General features: G+C 44.9%; 1 protein-coding gene across 1 annotated transcript in view; it reads right to left on the minus strand.

Moving 5' to 3' along the window:
- MRPL1 (mitochondrial ribosomal protein L1) overlaps positions 1 to 21,725 on the minus strand; it is a 74,901-nt gene that overhangs the window by 43,257 nt on the left and 9,919 nt on the right. Inside the window, exons 2-4 of the mRNA XM_069743212.1 lie at positions 10,124 to 10,247; positions 7,987 to 8,266; positions 6,303 to 6,386 (exon numbers count right to left, since the gene is read on the minus strand). Coding sequence (XP_069599313.1) covers positions 6,303 to 6,386; positions 7,987 to 8,266; positions 10,124 to 10,247 — 488 coding nt within the window. The remainder of the gene's footprint in view (positions 1 to 6,302; positions 6,387 to 7,986; positions 8,267 to 10,123; positions 10,248 to 21,725) is intronic.

A 21,725-nucleotide genomic window follows, 5' to 3' on the forward strand; every position in this document is an offset into this window, starting at 1 on the left:
CCCCCCCACGTCACCGCACCCGGAAACGCTCCAGCACACGCTGAGAGCGGTGCAGGACGCCGGGGACGGATCGGCAGCGCTCCGGAGCTCGCCCACACATCGGAGCCCGGCACCCGCAGCCATGCCGCACCGCTGCACCACCAATGGGAATACTTACCTGCGCCGACACTGATGGATGCAGGAAATCCTCCGGACTCCGCTCCCTGCTGCGAACACCACTGACGTGTAATCCAGCAAGGACCACCGTGGTGTCTCCAGGGATCTCCGCACCGGCCGAGGTAGGAGACCCCCCGCTACCGTAATCGGCCGGCCGGCCTGGGCTCCTTCGTCTGTAGGCACCCGTCCCCTCAGGAACAGGAAACCAACTGAGGCAAGGGAGAGGTACCGCCCTTTTGTATCTGTAGGTTTCCTGTTCCTAATGGGCGGATCCCCTCTCTCTGTCGTGCTGTCATGGGAGTCCGAGTAAAATAGAATTACACTTACCGGTAATTTGATTTCGAAAACCCCACATGAAACCACCATAGGGGCAATACCAAAGAATAATGCTAAGGAGGGACAACTGCTTGAAGGACTTTTGATCGCCCATTATTGCATATTAATGCAATGTCGTGGCGACCCCAAAAAAAAAAAAAAAAAAAGAGTAATTTTGGCTTCTTTTTTTCCTCGCTACGCCGTATAGCGATCAGGTTAATCTTTTTTTTTTTTTGCTAGATCGGGGGATTCTGAACACGGCGATACCAAAACGTGTATGTTTGATTTTTTTTTTATTTTGAATGGGGCGAAAGATGGGGTATACATATAATTTATACAATGTGATTATCTGGATTTTATTTTTGATATTCTATCTCTCAATGTTAAAATTAACCTACCCTTAAAATTATAGACTGTTCATTGTCTTTGGGCAAACTTACAAAATCAGCAAGGTGTCAAATACTTATTTCCCCCACTGTATGTATCAAGTGGGAAGGGAAGCATGGTTCGATTAGATCCTTAAAGTACAATATTCAAATCCTACGATGGGATTCTATTGGATCTTCTTTGACGCATTCATGATGCGGCTGTCAAATTTTTTTATCAATCAGTGTTCAGCCAGATTTCTAACAAAAGAGGAACTTAAGACCAGCACCAGGACCTTGAGGGTCCTAGGTTTTAACCTTCTGTACAAGTCCTCCTGCAAAAATCCAATATTTTGGCAATGTCCAGTTGGAAAGGATCTAGAGGTAAGGACTAATGATGGGCGAACTGCTTTTGATAACTCCTTATCCGAATAGCTATAGCACTTACCAAATAGCTGCATAGGGAACCCGGATACCTGGAGCGTTCCCGATAATCAGCTGTTCGGCGCAGCAGCTGCATTTGTCGAGGCTGTGTGACAGTCACAACACATGAATAAAGAGCCCAACAAACAGGCTCTTCATGCATGTGTTGTGACTGTCACACAGCCACGACACATGCAGCTGCTGCGCCGAACAGCTGATTATTGGGAACGCTCCAGGTATCCGGGTGTCCGAGGCAGCTATTCGGTAAGCGCTATAGCTATTTGGATAAGGAGTTACCTGAAGCTATTCGCTCATCACTAGTAAGGACCCATTCCATAACCTGAAGGTCTCCCAAATCTTAGCATACATGGAATTTGTAACCTTATTCTTGCTCTTCTGGAGGGTATGAATCACTCCCTCTGAGAGGCCTCTAGCTCTTAGAATTGAGGCTTCAGAAGCCAGACAGCTAAACATTGGTTCTGGGGGAGTCGGATGATAGATTGCACCATGATGCAGCAGGTCATGGACCGTAGGAAGGACAAGCAGACCCTCTATCTTCATGCTGTTTAGCAACCCAAACCATCCTCTTTTTGACCATATCAGTGCAATGTGGATACCTTCTACTCTGATTTTCTGCAGTGTTCATGGCAGCAATAGGATTGGAGGAAATGCATAAGTGAGCCTGACCTAAGGTTGGGTGAATGCACGTACCCCCGCTTTAGTGTCCTTGAGTCCCAGGGGAAAAAAAATGGTTTTACTTTCGCATTTGATGACTTGCAAACAGATCCACCTCTGGATAACACCATCTTCTCATAATCATGTGTTCGATATCTGTATTTAGACTCCATTCTCCCCGATGTAAATCCCTTCTGCTTATACAATCTGCCTGAATGTTGTCGGTGGCTTTTAAGTGAAAAGCTGACAAAGACAGGAGGTGATATTCTGCCCAGGTGTAGATTCTCGCTAAAAGTAGGCCACTGTAGTCATGTTATCCGAATAAACTTTGACATGTGTCCCATGATGCAGAGATGTTGCTGCCTTGATGGTCTCTTTCAGTGCCTTTAACTCCAAGAAGTTTAGAGGACTGTCTGGCAATCTCATGTGGCCAGTTTCCTTTGAAGGCCACTTGTGAGATTACAGCTCCCCAACAGCTCTTTCTGGTGTCCATCCTCACAGGTGTTAGAGGATATTGAATCCATGAAGTTCCTTTTGCCACATTTTTTCGATAGAGCCACCAATTCAGGGATGCTTTTACATGGTACGGATTCTTTGAGAGAACTTGGAAATCGGTCCCAGCGTGAAATATTATAATTCTGCCGGACTCTTGTATGGTCCTGAGAGCAAGGAACGGCTTGAACACAGGATGTAATGTACCCCAGGACAGACATTGTAAACTTTATATAGAGACTATCTTTTGGTTCGTCAGGGTATAGACCCTTGATCTTAACTGTATTTGGTTTTCTTTTGGTAAAAACTAGGTCTGCTTTTGGGAGTCTAGACGAATTCTCAGGAAAGTCTTCCTGGTGGAAGGATTCAGGTTTGATTTTCCTCAATTCACTAGCCATCCCAGAGAATCTAGAATCTGAAGGGTTGACTGCAGATGTTCCTTGAGCTGTGGAATCGAGGGAGCCATTATTAAGAAATTGTCTAAGTAGGGGAAGATACAGATCTTTTGCTTTCCTATGAATTCTACCACTTCTGCCATGAGTTTTGTAAAAAGTCAAGGAGCTGAAGAAATCCCAACAGGAAGGAAGTTGAATGGGTAATGGCAAATCTTCCGTCGTTGTTTGACCACTAATCTCAGAAATTTCCAGTAAAAAGGATGTATGGGCAAGTATTAGTACGTTTCTTGAAGATCAATGGTTGTCATGACGAAATCCTTGCCTATCAGTGGAATCGTGAATTTTATAGATTCCATTTTAAATCTTCTGTACAAGACATGGTGGTTCAGATTTAGTATTATTCTGTAAGCCCCTGTTGATTTTTTTCTTAAACATAAATGAGAATAACGGCCTCTGCCCGGTTCCATCATTGGAACTGGCGATATCATTATGAACTCCTGCAGGTCTTGAAGCCCTGATATAAAGCCCTGATATCAGGATGTCTTGTTTTGGGGAAGACAGGGATGTTATTTGTAGTCTCAGGGGCGGATAAGATGAAAACTGAATTTTTGCCCCTACTCCAACCAATTCTAGAATCTTTCAGTCCGATTACATTTCTTACCACCATGAGAGAAATTTCACGATTCTACTTCCTACATGCTTGGTGTCACTTCCTCTCTTGTCGCTGGTTCAGGAAACAAAATTTCCCTCTTCCACCCTTTAGGATAACTCCAGTGACTCAGTTTAGCCATCCCTCTGAACTGTAGAGTTTGCGGCTGTGATGGACGAAAGGAACATTGATTTTTGGCTCAGGTAGCTATTTGTTCTTATCTGATGCTTTTTTCTAAAAAGGTCATCCAGAGCAAATCCAAATACATTCTCCTCTAAAAGGGGATGGAGCAAAGTTTGGACTTGGACAACATCTATTCTCCACATCTTCAACCAGAAAGCTCTTCAGGAGTTAGAGAAGACCGAACGTCTTGCTGCTATCCTGATTGACTCCACTGAAGCAGCCGCTAGAAATCCAGTAGCTTTTTGTAGCAACAGCAAGGAGGCAAGTAGATGTTGCCTAGGAGTATCCCTGCAGAGATGTTCTTCCAGCTGATGAAACCAACGGAACACGGACCTTGCTACATAAGTTGAAACATTTGTCTTCAGTGAAGCCGCACGTTTCCCAAGTGTTCCTTAAAGAGCTGTCCATTTTCCAGTCCATCGGATCTTTGAGCTGAGAAGAATCCTCAAATGGTAGAGTCATCTTTGCCACCCCCGCAACCTACATGTCCACTTTGGAAATCTCTGACCAACATTTGGCTATGTATTCTCCAAAGGGAAATTTATCCTTAATTTCTCCAGGAATAGTCAGCCTTTTTTTCCCTGGAAACTCACATTCATCCAGTATTAACCTCTTTCCGACATCAAGAGAAAATAATATGCCGATGTTGGACATGCTCTTTTACGGCACGTCAGCTGTTTAGAACAGCTGACACGTGCAGCTAATAGCCACAGGAGAAATCGCGATCCTCCCGCAACTGAAAACCTGTTAAATGTCGCTGTCAAACTGACTAGCATTTAACGCACGCTTCTGGCAAGCGCGCCTAAAATCCGTTGAGTTGGCATGACAACCAGAGGTCTCTATGGTTGTCACTGCCGGATTGCTCATAGCAAGTGAGTAATTCTGATACATACAGGTGATCTGATCATCACTTGCATGTAGCAGAGCCAATCGGGTTATGGCAGCTTCTAGTCTCCTGTGACGCCCAGGAGACCGGGGTACCCAGCACCGGACCAATGGGGTCTGTCTCTTGAGGGGGATGTCACGGGTGGCTTGACCCGGTGCTGTGGTCTCAGGCAATGCACAGTGTAAGGGGTATCGTGAGGGAACAGGCACTTACTTGATCAGCAGCAGGTTCTCCCAGCGGTGATGATCCCGATCCTGGATAGATGGCTATTGTCCAAATGAAAGACTGAGGCACTGAAACGTTTAACCAGTTTACTTCAACATAAAGGGATTTACAACCAGTCCTGTCACCGGAGTCTGTATGGGAACTCTGAGTTACTTTGACCCTGCCGGGGTCTTCGCCTCTTATTGTACGCAGTTTCTATGTGGCCCTGCTGCTGTATGTGAACTGGCTGCCGGCCCAATCTGTCCCCTCCGGGTCCTGGTTCAACGGGCAACCCGAGTCCTTTTATCGGCTTACCCCCTCCGGGAGTACCGCTGAACTCTGTGTCTGTTGCTGCGTCCGGCCCTAGTGAAGCTGATATCACCTCACGTTTTTCCGGTTGCTGTATTATATATAATGAATACAGCCACGGATCCGGTATCCGTCTTTGCGCCTGTTCTGGGTAGTGATTAATGCTACCCGGTTCTCACAATGTCCTTTTTCTCTGTCCCTCTTCTCCTCAGGCCGGTGATTTGGGCCTGGAAACCGTCATAGGGCTGTTAGAAATTCAGCTGTATGACCTCTCACTTTCAGCTCCTTGGCCCAACTGCCATTTCTTCTCTCAGACCAAAATGGATCAAGGGGAGTCTCTGGAGCTCCCCCTTCTGGCCGGAGGTGGTAGTGCAGTCTTGCTATTTTAGTATTTGTATTTACTGTCAGTAACTATTTTTGTGGCAAATACCCCTAGGGGTGCCACATTCCCATGAAGACTATGGAAGCAGGCTAAAAGTAAAAAAAAAAAAAAAAAAAGTTTAAAAATATATAAAATATATATATATATAAACATTCAAAACACCCCCTTTCGCCCCATTCAAAATAAAATAATAAAAAAATCAAACAGACATATTTGGTATCGTCGCATTCAGAATCGCCGGTCTATCAATAAAAAAAGGATTACCCTGATCGTTAGAGAGAAAAAAGTCAAAACGCCAGAATTTTTTTGGTCGCCACAACATTGCATTAACATGCAATAATGGGAGATCAAAAGCTTGTATCTGCACCAAAATGGTATCATTAAAAAAAAAAGAATTGAGACTCAATGGGTATCAGAAAATGGCGCAATTTTATTTATTTTTTTCTAACAAAGTTCGGAATTTTTTTCACCACTTGGATAAAAAAAAAAAAAAGAATCAGACATGTTTCGTGTCTACGAACTCGTAATGACCTGGAGAATCATAATGGCAGGTCAGTTTTAGCATTTAGTGAACATGGTAAAAAAAGTCAAACAAAAAACAACTGTGGGATTGCACTTTTGTCGCAATTTCACACTTGGAATTTTATTTCCCGCTTTATGTTAAAACCAATCAAAAGTACAACTTGCCCCGCAAAAAAAAAAGCCCTCACATGGCCATATTGACCAAAAAATAAAAAAGGTATGGCTCTGGGAAGAAGGGGAGCAAAAAAACAAAAATGTTAAATCAAAAATACCTCCGGTGATGAAGGGGTTAAACTCTGTATATTATCATAAATTCCAATTAACTTATATAATTATTTGAACTTACCTCTGTAAATACTAAGATCTTATTAGGCTCCATGACAAAAGGAAATGGCAAATGAAGATAGCCAACAAATGGATCCACTTTTTTCTGAAATGTATTAGAAAAGCAACAATAAATATTCTTGCTAATGTTTTAATGAAAGGGAACCTGTCTTGTCCAATAACGCTATTAACATGCAGATGTATGATTAATCTGTAGGTTAATAGAGATATGAAGATGCCCAGCTGCAGTACTGGAAGAGCGGCACCTAGGACAAAATTAACTATGTCTCCCAGGAGCTACCGGCTTTCAGTCACGTAGGCATGCTTGGATCACTTATCGTCACTGCTCACAACACTGAAGCGGGGGCTGTGATCATAATCCATAATACTATATACGTAGGTTAATAGCATTATTGCACATAACAGGTTCCCTTGGAGAATTAAATGGAAAGCATTAGGCCCACGAAGCCTCCCGAACTCTCACTATTATGCTCCAGAGCCCTTTTTCTGTTTATTAATATTGTTCTCGATATCCAAAAACAATCTTAATATAGGAGACTAGATAACTTTTTGCACTTTCTGCCAAATGCTAATTAGCGAGGACTAGTTTTTGGGGTTGTAGGCATTGGCGTCACTTCCAGACTAATCCGGTGTCTCTAAATCTCATCTCTCCTTCTTCAGCGTGCACAGTTAAACTAGTTGTACTCTCTGGCTTCATCGGCGCATAGCACGTGCACAAGAAGTGAACAGAAATAAACAGGAGAGCGCCACTGTGCTGCTGACTGAGGTGCATGTCCTGGGCACTACACATGCCTAGGAAGGTATAGTGATGCCAAGTTCTGCACTCCCATTCTGGGAATGTTGTGAACACAGAAGAACTGTGCTGCCAGCTCTACTGGACGGAGCATGTGCAATGGACCAGTAAAGCAGTGCCTACAAAGTCTTAGTCATGTTGAGTCCAGCTCAGCATTTAAAGGGTAGATATATACAATGGACACTAGGGAGGGCATTAATCATGTGACCACAGTATCTGACTATGGGTGTGACTATAGCACCTGAGGATGGACTAGTCTAGAAAAATTGACGTCCCTGGATTAGTTCTATCTTATTAACATATGACGAGAAGGAGAGAAAAGTTAGTTTACCACTCATAAAAAGATTGTTTTGGGACATCAGGGACATTTTTGGAATACAGAAATAAGTCTCTGGAATATAACTGCCAAATTAGAAGGCTTAGGTGACCTTTATTGATGTAATAGCACATGAAAGAGGTTCTGCACTAGGTAATAAATGACCTAAGGCTCAGTATAAATCTGAGCATTGATATTTCCAACCATCACATGAACAGTGGGGACGCCGCACAAGAATGGGCACACTTTCAGCCCCTACTCTGTGCCGTGTCCAGTATTGTAGCTCAGATGCTTTATGGTTGCGAATCTTTGCACTGCTTACTTATAACAATCTTTCGCTTCTCAAATATATGGCCAAGAGTTTGCAAAATACAGAAAAGAAAACCACAAAGATGTTATCTCTTGTGTATATGTATACTGTAGATATTTACACAATTGCTTATGCAGAAACAAGCTGCCACAATGACAAAATTACTATTATAACATTAAATATCTAGGTCACTTCTAAGGGTAGAAATGCTTTGAAACTCAAAAGTAAAGAGTACAAGTCCATCTATATAATCACACGCTGCTTACCTTTTTCTCCAGCTTCATATCCAGTTTGAGCTGCACAAACACCCACTGCTGTGGGTTGGTAAAATCCAACTTCTGGAAATGTTTAAGCATCTGTATTGCAGTTTCTGGTTCCAGTGTTGGTTTGGGGTAGTAGCGTGCCACATAGACATCATCACTGGGCTCCCAGGCTGTTAAGCCAAAGGGTTTAGCGCGATCTTTGTCCTTTCTTTTTTCTAGTAGTTGCTCCTTGGTTAATCTTCTAGAAATTGGCTCTTTATTGGCTTTCTTTTCTTTGATAAATCTGAAAACAGTGGGAAGAGGCGATGCTCTTTATAATCCTAACGGACTGACAAAAGGCTCAGAAATTCCAACCAATAATAGATTGCTACAGTATTCAGAGAAAACAAATAAGAAAAGGGATGTAGCACAGATATTTAAAAAGCGCAGTGCTTCAAATCTAATTTTTGGATGATACTCTCAAGGGAAGTGGTCTGCACCTTTCATGTACCTAACCAGTATGGGATGATGTACTGGCGTAAGAAGCTTTGCTGGGTAGACATTAATCAAAGCTAGCAGCAAGGAGAGTGTGGCATTGAGATACTCTACTGCATTGTCATCACTCAAGTGACATTACCTGTACTGGAAATGTCACAGAGACATATCTGCACAATAGTCAATGAACAAAGGTTTGTTTTTTTTTTTTGAATGATCATACATGGTTATACATAACTAGATTGTGGCCCGATTCTAACGCATCGGGTATTCTAGAATATGCATGTCCCCGTAGTATATGGATAATGATGATTCCAGAATTCGCGGCAGACTGTGCCCATCGCTGATTGGTCGAGGCAACCTTTATGACATTATCGTCGCCATGGCAAACATTATGACATCTACGTCGATACTGTGCCCGTCGCTGAATCAGAAAAGTGGGATTTCTACGTCCTTTATGACATCATCGTCGCTGTGCCAGTTGCTGATTGGTCGAGGCCTGGAGGCCTCGACCAATCAGACGCGGGATGTCTACGTCCTTTATGACATCATCGTCGCTGTGCCAGTTGCTGATTGGTCGAGGCCTGGCAGCCTCGACCAATCAGAGACGCGGGATTTCCAGGACAGACAGACAGACAGACAGACAGACAGAAAGACAGACGGAAAAACCCTTAGACAATTATATATATAGATAATAATAATAATAAATTAATAATGGTTAAATTTGCAAAGTGCTTGCAAATAAAGAAGCAACTTTGTAATTTACCAGTTCTTAAAAATCAGGAACAGAAGGATTTTAAATTCTATAATTGACTGCTCACTGCCTCCATTACTGACCACCTCGCAGGCTATCAGTTGTGGCTGGACTTCTAGGCTGCTCTGAAACGGACCAGATCACTGGATCCGGCCAGCTTCAGTTCAGAGTCCCGCTCCTCCCATGCTGCAGAATAGTTTCCTCTGCTTCTAGCACCAGAAAGCATCTAGTTCAGGCCAGCGGCTCAGCCATGCAGCTAGACCCAAGTGCCAACCAGCAGGAGCACATCGCCCTCCACAAGGAAACCAGGAGGCAGGGGAGCAGCATGATCCCGAAAATCCTTTTTTGTTTACCTGTGGAATGTTTGAGTACTTAGTTTTACTATACTGTATAGATATTTCATCACATTGTAACTACTTACAGCTGACAAGTGCAATATAACAAAGAAACCAAAAAGCCATCTACTCCGTAAAGACCCACACACTCCTCAGATGCTTCAGCAGCAGCCATCTCGGACATTTCTCCCATTCACAGCAGTGCTTGCTCAGCTGAGCACCTGTGTTCTCTATGAGAGAGCCGCTGACAGACATCTCTGATGGCGGCTTAGTACGGAGAGAGCCAAATGAGTGGCGGTCCGAAATCAGACATACGGGATTTTTAACTCCCCTGAAATAAATTTGTCCAGGGTCCTCATACACATAAGGACTGCCTGCTAAACCTACTGATATCAATGGGGTTTGGGCAACGTTAGTTTATTGTGTATGGGGGCAACAGAGGGTAGATGTTTCATGGTAACTTTCTTCTTTGCCCACTACATATTTCACCCTTATATTTCATCACTATAAGTCCATGTAGGCTATATATCAAGTTTATAGTAAACATTCAGTGTAAGAATCTTTCAGAGATACCTACTTTTGAACGACAGCGGATTCAGCAGCGTAGAATCTTACAGCAGTCCAGCTACTGTTTGCGATGATGGAAGAAGGACAAATAAAGCCCACCTGCTTGAGCACATGCCTATGACAGCCATGGATAGCTGAAAAACAACATTGGGATAATAAATACTCACTAAAGCAAATTCTTATTAGAGCTTCTTGCACATTTTAGTCTACGTATTATTCAGGTCCGAATGTAATACTAGATTTCTAAAAAAAAAAAAAAAAAACAGTTTTCCTACAAACTCACCACAGAGGTAGTGTGAAATCTGTGTGTTAGAAGCACATTGTATGTATAGCATTAAAGGGAATCCGTCAGTAGGAGCAACCCTCCTAAGCCGTCTATATGGGCACATAGGTCAGAGGAAGCGGAATAAAAGGATATCTGGATATCTGTGGTCCGATGTCTTTGGCTGTGTGCCCACGATCAGGAATACTAGCATTCTGGAAGCAGTGTATTTTCACTGTGTTGTACAGTACAAGCACAGTGGATTAATAAAAATCCCATGCCTGCTGTGCTTTTTACGCTGCATAATCTCACCTGCAGTGCAGGTTTCCAAATCGCAGCATGTCATTTTCTCTTGTGGGTACGCTCAGACTTCTGTGCGGAATTTCCCCATAGATTTGAATTTTAAACAAAAGAACATGGTTTGGAATGTGCGTTTACGTGGTGCAAACTCACCCAAAAAACACATCTTAAAAACCATAACTAATATAAAAAAATGACGAGAGGTCCCCCTATTTTTGATAACCAGCTCAGGTAAAGCAGTCAGCTGCAAATTTATATTATCAGGCTTGGAAAGTCCATGGTTATTTGGGCCTTCCCAGCCTAAAAATACAAGCCCACATTAGATGCTCCAATTGTGGCACTTTCTCCAGGCTCTTCCCAAATGCTCTGGTGCGGTGGCAATCGGGGTAATGATTTATGGGGTTGATGTCAGCATCGTAATGTCACCTAGCATCAAGCCTTGGTGATAGTAATGGAGAGGCATCTATCAGACACTCCCATTACTAACCCAGTAAGTTAAAAGAAAAAAAACAAACAAAACAAATATTATATTTTACAAAACACCCTCAACTCTAGCCCCGTTTCACCAATTTATGAAAAAAAGCCATCCAGTCCTGTCACAATGCACTGATGATGGATTTATTAAAATTTGATAATATCAACTCACACTTGTCTGCTTTACCTTGGATGGTTATCAAAAAATAGGTGGGATCCCACATCGCTTTTTTAGCCCCTTAATGACAGCCAATACGTCTTTTAACTGACCTGAGATATAAGAGAATAGCCTCCCCACACAGGTGACAATCCAGTAGCTGTCAGCTGTACACTATAGGTACCGTCACACTAGACGATATCGCTAGCGATCCGTGACTTAGCAGCGTCCTCGCTAGCGATATCGTCCAGTGTGACAGGCAGCAGCGATCAGGCCCCTGCTGTGCTGTCGCTGGTCGGGGAAGAAAGTCCAGAACTTTGTTTCGTCGCTGGACTCCCCGCAGACATCGCTGAATCGGCGTGTGTGACACCGATTCAGCGATGTCTTCACTGGTAACCAGGGTAAACATCGGGTAACTAAGCGAAGGGCCGCACTTAGTAACCCGATGTTTACCCTGGTTACCATCCTAAAAGTAAAAAAAAACAAACACTACATACTTACCTACAGCTGTCTGTCCTCCAGCGCTGTGCTCTGCACTCCTCCTGCTCTGGCTGTGAGCGTCGGTCAGCCGGAAAGCAGAGCGGTGACGTCACCGCTCTGCTTTCCGGCCGCTGTGCTCACACAGACAGTACAGGAGGAGTGCAGAGCACAGCGCTGGAGGACAGACGGCTGTAGGTAAGTATGTAGTGTTTGTTTTTTTTTACTTTTAGGATGGTAAGCAGGGTAAACATCGGGTTACTAAGCGCGGCCCTGCGCTTAGTTACCCGATGTTTACCCTGGTTACCGGCATCGTTGGTCGCTGGAGAGCGGTCTGTGTGACAGCTCTCCAGCGACCAAACAGCGACGCTGCAGCGATCCGGATCGTTGTCGGTATCGCTGCAGCGTCGCTAAGTGTGACGGTACCTTAAAGCTGACAACTTGCTGTATCAGCGACGATCAGTGTTGGCACTGTCCATATCTGTTTAACCCCTTAGATGCTGCTGTCAATAGTGACTACATCATTATAAATGGTTAACAGAGTGTGAGGGCTTCCTATTTATCCCAAATGGTGCCCTCAGATCATGATTCTGTGATCCTGATGTTTGCCATGGCAATTCACGACCAAATAGCGGCCTTAGAGTCTGACGGCTGTAGTAATCTGTTCAGAAGGTACCGACATTTAGGTGGTAAAAATACACATTTTCATTTCTGTCATACCACTTTGCAGTCATTCCTGTAAAGCATCTGAAGGGTTGATAAACTACCTGACAGCAGTTTTCAATATGTCAGAGGGTGCTGTTTTTAAAATGGTATCACGTTTGTGGGTTTCCCAATATATGAGACCCCTAGAGTCAATTCAAACATGGATAGTTTGAATGATGGTTATTAAATATCCACTGACCATGATGAATTGAGTACGTCCAAGGTCAGAAAGGGGTTAATTTTTCCACACGTTTTTACAGTGTTAATTGAGAGGTAAAAATTAACTGGTAAATGATTCTCGATTTTTTTTCATTACGGCGATATCAAACAAGATTGCTCATACTGTGCGCTCTTCAATGCTGCAGACAGAGACTGCAGTAGCGCAGTTACCAGGTGGGCAAAGGGTCTGGTCACCTCAGACGTATTACTCGGAGGGACCCACCCGGAGAAACCTCCACGCGGATATAGTTCATCAATTTAATACATATAGTTCATCAATTTAATACATCAATATTGCCGAATAAGGGCTTATTTTTTTGCAGGACAAGTTGTACTTTTGACTGACAACCTTCATTCCACCATATAGTTTACTGGAGACAGGGAATAAAAATCCAAGTACGTTACATTGAAATTGCAAAAAAAAGTGGAATTCTACAAAGGTTTTGAGTTTCTTTCTTTACCATGTTCATTACAGGTACAACTGACCTGGCAACATGATTCTCCAGGTCAGAACGAGTAAGCAGATAGCAAACATGTATAGTTTGTTTTTTTCTTATTTAAGTGGCGAAAAAAAAAATCTTTAAAATTTCGAAAAATATTTCAAATCAAATTTATTTTATATTTTGATTGATCGGACATTTTCTAATGCAGCGATACAAAATGTGTGTTTTTTTTTTAATTGCTTTATTGTTAATGAGGCAAAAGGGCGGCAATTTGAACTTTTGTATTTTTTTAAATTTTTCAGATCTTTACAAACTTTTCATTTTTTATTGTATTTGTTAGTCTCAGCTAAATGCTGGCTTTCACAGGAGAATCGTCATGACAATTAGGCCAGAGTCACACTACAGCGAGATACGGCCGAGTCTCGCAGGTTAAAAACAAGCTCTGGCATCGGCACTCCGGAGCGGAGCGTGCTGCTCCATGTATTGCTATGCGGCCGCACGCTCCGTTCTGGAGTGCCGGTGCCAGAGCTTGGTTTTAACCTGCGAGGCTCAGCCGTATCTCGCTGTGTGTGATCCCGGCCTTGCAGAGTTCTTCAGCAGACCCTTCGCTGTTATAGCAACCACTGGCGCCCCACGATCACATCATGGGTGTGTGGTAGGACGCACCCCCAGCCATCGCATGTTCAGAGATTGCTAGGGACATTTAATATGTTAACAGCTGCAGACTGTGCTCCGCTCTAACCGTGGCTGTTAGAGGCACATCGTCTGCCAGGAAAGATGCAGGCTGTACGTCATATGTCGTGAAGGGGAGACATTATTTCACTGTATTCCTGTGCTCCATTGTGTAAGCTGCATTTGTCGCTTCAGATAGGTGGGATACAGAATGGCAGGGTGACGCACTGGACGAGTACTGGGAAGAGATATCATCATGCCGGTACTCTGATGTCATGTGCGCGCACCAGCGCAGTTGTGATAGTCTACCCAAAGCAAGTTGCTGTCTTCTGGTGGACTAGCCAGGATCTGGGGTTGGGTGAGTACCCTTTTTTTTTTTTTAAATAGCTCTTATACAGCGACTGTGGGGGCACCACACATTAAATTGTGCAGAGGCAGGCTTTGGGGGCATTACACTGTGTGAGAACTACTGCTTGAGATAGTATAAAGCCCTCTACACTGTATGACGAGTATAGGGGGATCAGTGGGAGCCACCATACTGTGTATAGGGGAGCAGCAGAGGAGCAAAAGAGGAATTTTACTTTGTACAGGGCACAGTGGTGGGCTTCTTGATGTGTGGCACTAACAGGAGTATTGTTTTTGGGCCTAACAGCCAATCCAGTAACAGGATAAGTACGACAGCAGAAGCTCAACATTGGGATATCAGCAGGAGGAGAAGTTTGTGCAGGATGGAAATATGGAAGTGTACTGTGCTGAAGATGTGAGAAGTCAATGGTCTCTAAATTCTGCAGACGAGTCGTGGCTGGAAGAAGTTGTCAGAGTGGACAGGGCCAGACAGAAAAGATGGGAAAAGAGAACGATTCCATCAGCTAGAGGTCACAATTTGTAACTGTAGTGTAATCTCTTAGGCTACGTTCACATTAGCGTTGCGCGCCGGTGCGTCGGCGACGCAACGGCGACGCACAAAAAACGCGCGCAAAAACGCTGCGTTTTGCGACGCGTGCGTCGTTTTTTGACGAAAATCGGACGCACGAAAAATGCAACTTGTTGCATTTTCTTGCGTCCGACGCTAGCGTCGGAAACGACGCACGTGTCGAAAAACGCTACCAAAAAACGCACGCGTCCCCTATGTTAAACATAGGGGCGCGTCGCCGCTGCGTCGCCGACGCAACAGCGACGCACATTAGCGGAACGCTATTGTGAACGTAGCCTTACATGTTCTGCAGCACTGGTGCCTACCACTATATGGTCATTGAATGGGGTAGCATCTGTGATGGTCTTTGTATAGAGATTTATTTTCAGTAACAACATTGTTATCTGCTGATGTTCCCCCTCAGCCATGATTTAGTGCCACAGTAGCTGTAATCGTGGTCATCTCGTTGGAGGCCCATTCAGATGTGCTTCTCCCCTCCCTAAGATGAACCCCCAGCTAAGCCTCTGCAGCCTGGAAGGAGTGAAAATTGGGAGATATACAGTGGCATGTAAAAGTTTGGGCATCCCTGGTCAAAATTACTGTCTCTAAAAAAAACTAAAGCTTAAGATAACACATTTCCTTTGTATTATAGTATATATGTTATTTTTTTTCCATAGTTTTCATTTTAAAAATTACAAAAAGGAAAATGCTAAATTAGGGGCACTCTTGGTGATTTGCTCTCTCAGATAACTTTGACCAAGGTTTCAGACCTTAATTAGCCTGTGAGGGTAGGTGTCCACGTTCAGATTACATCCGGATTAGCTGCGGATTGAACACTGAGTACAGCCGCAGCGTTCAACCCGCAGCATCCAGATGTTACAGCATAGTGGAGATTTTATGAAATCCCGTCTCCACTATGCGTGCTAACACGCACCCGGCGGCCCTGCGTTTATGGACATGCGGCGCGTCTTTTTAGAATGCAGCATGTCTGTTTACCTTGCAGCGACACTCCGTCGCCGCAAGGTAAATCACAGGGCCCTATTTATGGGGTGCGGAGATTCCGGATGTGTACAATGAACACATCCAGAATCACCATGCGTACTGAAGGGGGCGGCAACGTAATTACGGACCTTGGACACCCACCCTTAGGGTTATAGCTTGTTCACCATCATCGTTAGGAAAGGACAGGTGATGCAAATTTTCTAGCTTTATACAAACCCTGCCTAATCTAACCTTGTTCCAAAAAAAAAAAAAACAGCAGCCATGGGTTCTTCTAGGCAGCGCCTAGCACTTTGAAAATGATGGAAGCCTACAAAGCAAGAGAAGGCTATAAGAAGACAGCAAAGCGTTTTCAAGTTGCCCTTTCCTCAGTTCGGAATGTACCGTATATACTCGAGTATAAGCCGACCCGAGTATAAGCCGACCCCCCTAATTTTGCCACAAAAAACTGGGAAAACTTATTGACTCGAGTATAAGCCTAGGGTGGAAATGCAGCAGCTACCGGTGAATTTCAAAAATAAAAATAGATCATTATTTCCCCATAGCTGTGCCATATAGTGCTCTGCACCGTTCATATTTCCCCATAGCTGTGCCCCATACAGTGCTCTGCACCGTTCATTTTGTCCCATAGTTGTGCCCCATATAGTGCTCTGCACCGTTCATTTTGTCCCATAGCTGTGCCCCATATGGTGCTCTGCACCGTTCATTTTGTCCCATAGCTGTGCCCCATATAGTGCTCTGCACCGTTCATTTTGTCCCATAGCTGTGCCCCATACTGTGCTCGGCACCGTTCATTATTGCCCCATATCTGTGCCCCATATACAATGCTCTGCACCGTTCATTTTGTCCCATAGCTGTGCCCCATACTGTGCTCTGCACCGTTCATTTTGTCCCATAGCTCTGCCCCATACAGTGCTCTGCACCGTTCATTTTGTCCCACAGCTCTGCCCTATATAGTGCTCTGCACCGTTCATTTTGTCCCATAGATGCTCCACATAAATCTGTGCCGCCGCTGCTGCTGCAATAAAAAAAACACAAAACACATACTCACCTCTCTTGCTTGCAGCTCCCAGCGTCCGGTCCCGGCGTCTCTGCGCACTGACTGATCAGGCAGAGGGCGCCGCGCACACTATATGCGTCATCGCGCCCTCTGACCTGAACAGTCAGAGCGCAGACGCCGGGAAGATGGAGGCGCCGGGAAGATGGAGCGGCGCCCGGCAGCTGGAACGCGGACAGGTGAATATTACATACTTACCTAGTCCCAGCGATCCTGACGCTCACTCTGCCTGTCACAGCTGTCTTCGGTGCCGCAGCTTCTTCCGTTACCGTTTCCGCTGATTAGAGAAATGAATAGGCGGCTCCACCCCTGTGGGAGGTGGAGCCGCCTATTCATTTCTCTAATGAGCGGTCCCACGTGACCGCTGAAGAGGGGAAGAAGCTGCAGCACAGAAGACCGTGGGACGGCAGGGACAGCGCCAGGATCGCTGGGACTAGGTAAGTATGCCTCAGCGCCCTCACCCGCCGACCCTGCCACCCACCTTGACTCGAGTATAAGCCGAGAGGGGCACTTTCAGCGCCAAAAATTTGGGCTGAAAATCTCGGCTTATACTCGAGTATATATGGTAATTAAGAAACTGCAGTTAACAGGCACAGTGGAGGTCAGGTCAAGATAAAATCTGGAAGACCAAGCAAAATTTCAGTGAGAATTGTTGGTAGAGACGCAAATCAGAACCCCTGCTTGACTGCAAAAGACCTTCAGAAACATTTAGCAGACTCTGAAGTTGTGGTACATCTGCACAAATGTGGCCTTCATGGGACAGTCATCACAAGAAAACCTCCGCTGCGTCCTCACCATAAAATTCAGAATTATAAGTATGAAAAACGAACATCTAAACAAGCCTGATGCATTTTGGAAACAACTCCTGTGGACCAATGAGGTTAAAATATAACTCTTTGTCCACAATGATATGTGTGGGGGGGGGAAGAAAAAAAAAAAAAAGAAAAAGAAAAATCGGTATTATACCTACCGATAATTCGGTTTCCAGGAGTCCATCCCGACAGCACATTGGAGGACATCCTCCTCCTCCTTGCAGGGACAGGAAAAACAACACGAGCGGTTAAAAGGTCCCACTCCGCCCCCTTTCCTTTAGTGTTTTGACAAGTACCACGCCATGGATAGATATACTTTGAAACTTTATTAACCAAACATATTACATCATATGAAATAGCATACATAGGGGGGGGGGGGGGGAAGTAATGGTGCTGTCAGGATGGACTCCTGGAAATCGAATTATCGGTAGGTATAATACCCATTTTCCAGAATGCCCCCCTGACAGCACATTGGAGACTACCAAAGAAACCTCCTTTAGGGTGGGACAACTGCTTGGAGAACTTTTCTCCCAAATGACGTCTGCTGTGCTGCTAATACGTCTAGTTTATAATGCTTACAGAACGTGTTTACCCTGGCCCAAGTTGCAGCCTTGCAAATCTGATCTAGGGACGCCCCTGCTCGCTCAGCCCATGATGCTGAAACAGCCCTAGTAGAGTGTGCTTTAATTCCTGTTTGGCAATCTATCCCTTCTGATTAGTAGGCTTTTGAGATTATAGTCGTGATCCATCTAGCTATTGAAGCCTTGGAAGCTTTTTTACCTTTATTCTTACCCCCAAATAGAATAAAAAGATTAGAATCCTTCCTCCAGGAGCTAGTGGCATCTAGATAATTTAATACTGCCCGTCTGACATCAAGGGAGTGTAAAGCCTTCTTTTTCATTAGAAGGGTTCTCACAAAAGGAAGGTAAAATTATCTCTTGGTGATGGTTTTTGACTGAGGCTATTTTAGGGATAAATGCTGGATCTAATTTTAGTATTATATGGTCCTCTCGGACCTGAAGGTATGGATCCTTCATTGATAGAGCTTGAATTTCCCCTACGCGTTTAGCTGTTGTAATCGCTACTAAAAAGGCCGTCTTCCAGGTACGTATTGAAATAGGCATGTCCTCCTCAAGAGTTTAAGGGCTTTTACATAGAGCCCTGAGGACCAGATTTAAGTCCCATGTAGGTGCTGTCTTAAGGTACCGTCACACTCAGTAACTTTGCAACGAGAATGACAACGATCCGTGACGCTGCAGCGTCCTGGATAGCGATCTCGTTGTGTTTGACACGCAACAGCGATCTGGATCCCGCTGTGCCATCGCTGGTCGGAGCTAGAAGTCCAGAACTTTATTTCGTCGTCAGGTCGGCGTGTATCGTCATGTTTGACATCAAAAGCAACGATGCCAGCAACGTTTTACATGGAGCTAACAACCAGCGAGAACGATAAGTGAGTCGCCGTTACGTCACTGGATCGCTCCTGCATCGTTCTGGAGTTGCTGTGTTTGACGTCTCTACAGCGACCTAAACAGCGACGCTCCAGCAATCGGCTCGTTGTCTACATCGCTGCAGCGTCGCTGAGTGTGACGGTACCTTTAAGGTAGGACGTAATCTCTGGATGGCTTTCACAAATCTAATTATCCAAGGGTGGAAGGCCAATGGATAATCCAAGAAAGTACTGAGGGCCGAGAGCTGCACTTTAAGAGTACTCGGCCTGAGCCCCAAGTTAAAGCCAGCTTGTAAAAAATTTAAAACTCTAGGAACATCCAGGGCTCCCGGTACCCCGGCAGACCTGCCACTTTCCATACAAAACTTCCTCCAGATTTTGTGATAGATGGCTGCGGTCACAGGCTTCCTACTAGCCTGGTTGTAATTACTTCATCCGAAAGACCTCTGGATTTCAAGATGTCCCTTTCAGGATCCATGCTGATAGATGTAGTCTCTCCGGGTCTTGGTGTAATACAGGCCCTTGATGAATGATATCCTTCCATAACGGGAGTTTGATAGGGTTTTCCGTTGTCATGGGAACCAGCTTCTCTTTGGCCAAAATAGTACAATTATCAGCACTGTTGCCTGGTCCTCTTGAATCTTCCTGAGCACTACTGGAATAAGTGCTATTGGGGGAAAGGCGTAAGACAGAGGTTCGTTCCATGTTTGACTTAAGGTACCGTCACACTGAACGATATCGTTAATGATATCGTTGCTTTTTGTGACGTAGCAACGATATCGTTAACGAAATCGTGTGTGACAGCGACCAACGATCAGGCCCCTGCTGGGAGATCGTTGGTCGCTGGGGAAAGTCCAGCACTTTATTTCGTCGCTGGATCTCCCGCTGACATCGCTGGATCGGCGTGTGTGACGCCGATCCAGCGATGTCTTCGGGTAAATATCGGGTTACTAAGCGCAGGGCTGCGCTTAGTAACCCGATGTTTACCCTGGTTACCAGCGTAAAAGTAACAAAAACAAACACTACATACTTACCTTCCGCTGTCTGTCCCCGGCGCTGTGCTTCTCTGCAGTCTGCACTGTGAGCGCCGGCCAGCCGGAAAGCAGAGCACAGCGGTGACGTCACCGCTGTGCTTTCCGGCCGCTGTGCTTACACAGTGCAGAGGAGAGCACAGCGCCGGGGACAGACAGCGGAAGGTAAGTATGTAGTGTTTTTTTTTTTTTACTTTTACGCTGGTAACCAGGGTAAACATCGGGTTACTAAGCGCAGCCCTGCGCTTAGTAACCCGATGTTTACCCTGGTTACCCGGGGACCTCGGGATCGTTGGTCGCTGGAGAGCTGTCTGTGTGACAGCTCTCCAGCGACCAAACAGCGACGCTGCAGCGATCGACATCGTTGTCTATCGCTGCAGCGTCGCTTAGTGTGACGGTACCTTTAGGGCGTCGACTGTTTCCGGCATGTCTGAAGGGTTGAGGGAATAAAATCTGGGCACCTTTGAATTTTTCCTTGTGGCGAACAAATCTATCCCGGGAGTTCCCCCAACGGTGGCATAGTATTTGAAAAATGTTTTGATTTAATTCCCATTCGGTTGGACAAACCTTTCTTCTGCTTAGGTAGTCGGCTAGAATATTTTGTGATCCTTCTAGATGCACTGCTGTTATTGACAGGACCGTGTTTTCTGACCAAGCAAATATTCTTTGCGCCAGATCTTGAAGAGCCTTGTGTCTGGATCCTCCTTGGTGTTTCAAAAAGGATACTGCTGTCACGTTGTCCGATAGGATTTTTACATGTTTGTCCTTTAGACGGGAATGGTTTCTTCTGAGAGCTTCCCAAACTGCGTATAGTTCTCTGTAATTTGATGACATCTGGCCACTTGCCCTGAAAGAATCTTCCTCCCAAGTGTGCTCCCCATCCCCACTGACTTGCGTCTGTGGTGATTACCACACAAGGGGTTGAGATCCAAAGAACACCTATTTTTAGGTTGCGGTCTTGAATCCACCATCGTAGCAACCTTCTTACCTTCGTTGATAGCTGTAGCCTTCTGTCTAATGACAAACGACAACGATCCCATACTGTGAGGACTTGTTCTTGTAATGGCCTTGAGTGAGCCTGAGCCCATCTGACGCAAGGGATGCAAGCTGTCATCTTCCCCCAAATTTTCATGGCAGATCTTATCGTAACCGGACCCTTTAGGAACTCTAAAATCATCTTCTTTATTGAAATCCGTTTTTAAACTCTCGGGACATCACCAATCTACGTTCCGCATCTTTCCATTCCTGTGTTCTCATACGACGAATGTGTTCGCTCACTGAGAATACTGTCTGTTCTTGATACGTGAGACCTCCAAACATCTGATCTTGTCTAGATCTTGGATGTGATTCTTCTTTTATCTGCATGGTACTTCTTACTGCTTGAACCAGCTCTTCTGTGTCTTCCACTGGAAAATAATACTTTCTTCCTTGGTCCTGCTCTTCCAGTGGCAACTCTCCTTCTTCCTGGTCTGAACCTTTAAATTCTGATTTTGCTTCTGAGGAATCATCCTGATCCTCTTGGTATGGATCAATTCTTGGTCTCTTACGAGCCGGGCTTGGACTGGATAGATCCCGTTGAGACATTGAGGCCAAAGAGTTTTGGACCTCCTCCCGGATTAGACTCCTTATTTCCGATAACATTGC

This window comes from Ranitomeya imitator, chromosome 1 (genome assembly GCF_032444005.1).
Source record: "Ranitomeya imitator isolate aRanImi1 chromosome 1, aRanImi1.pri, whole genome shotgun sequence".
Lineage (NCBI taxonomy): Eukaryota > Metazoa > Chordata > Amphibia > Anura > Dendrobatidae > Ranitomeya > Ranitomeya imitator.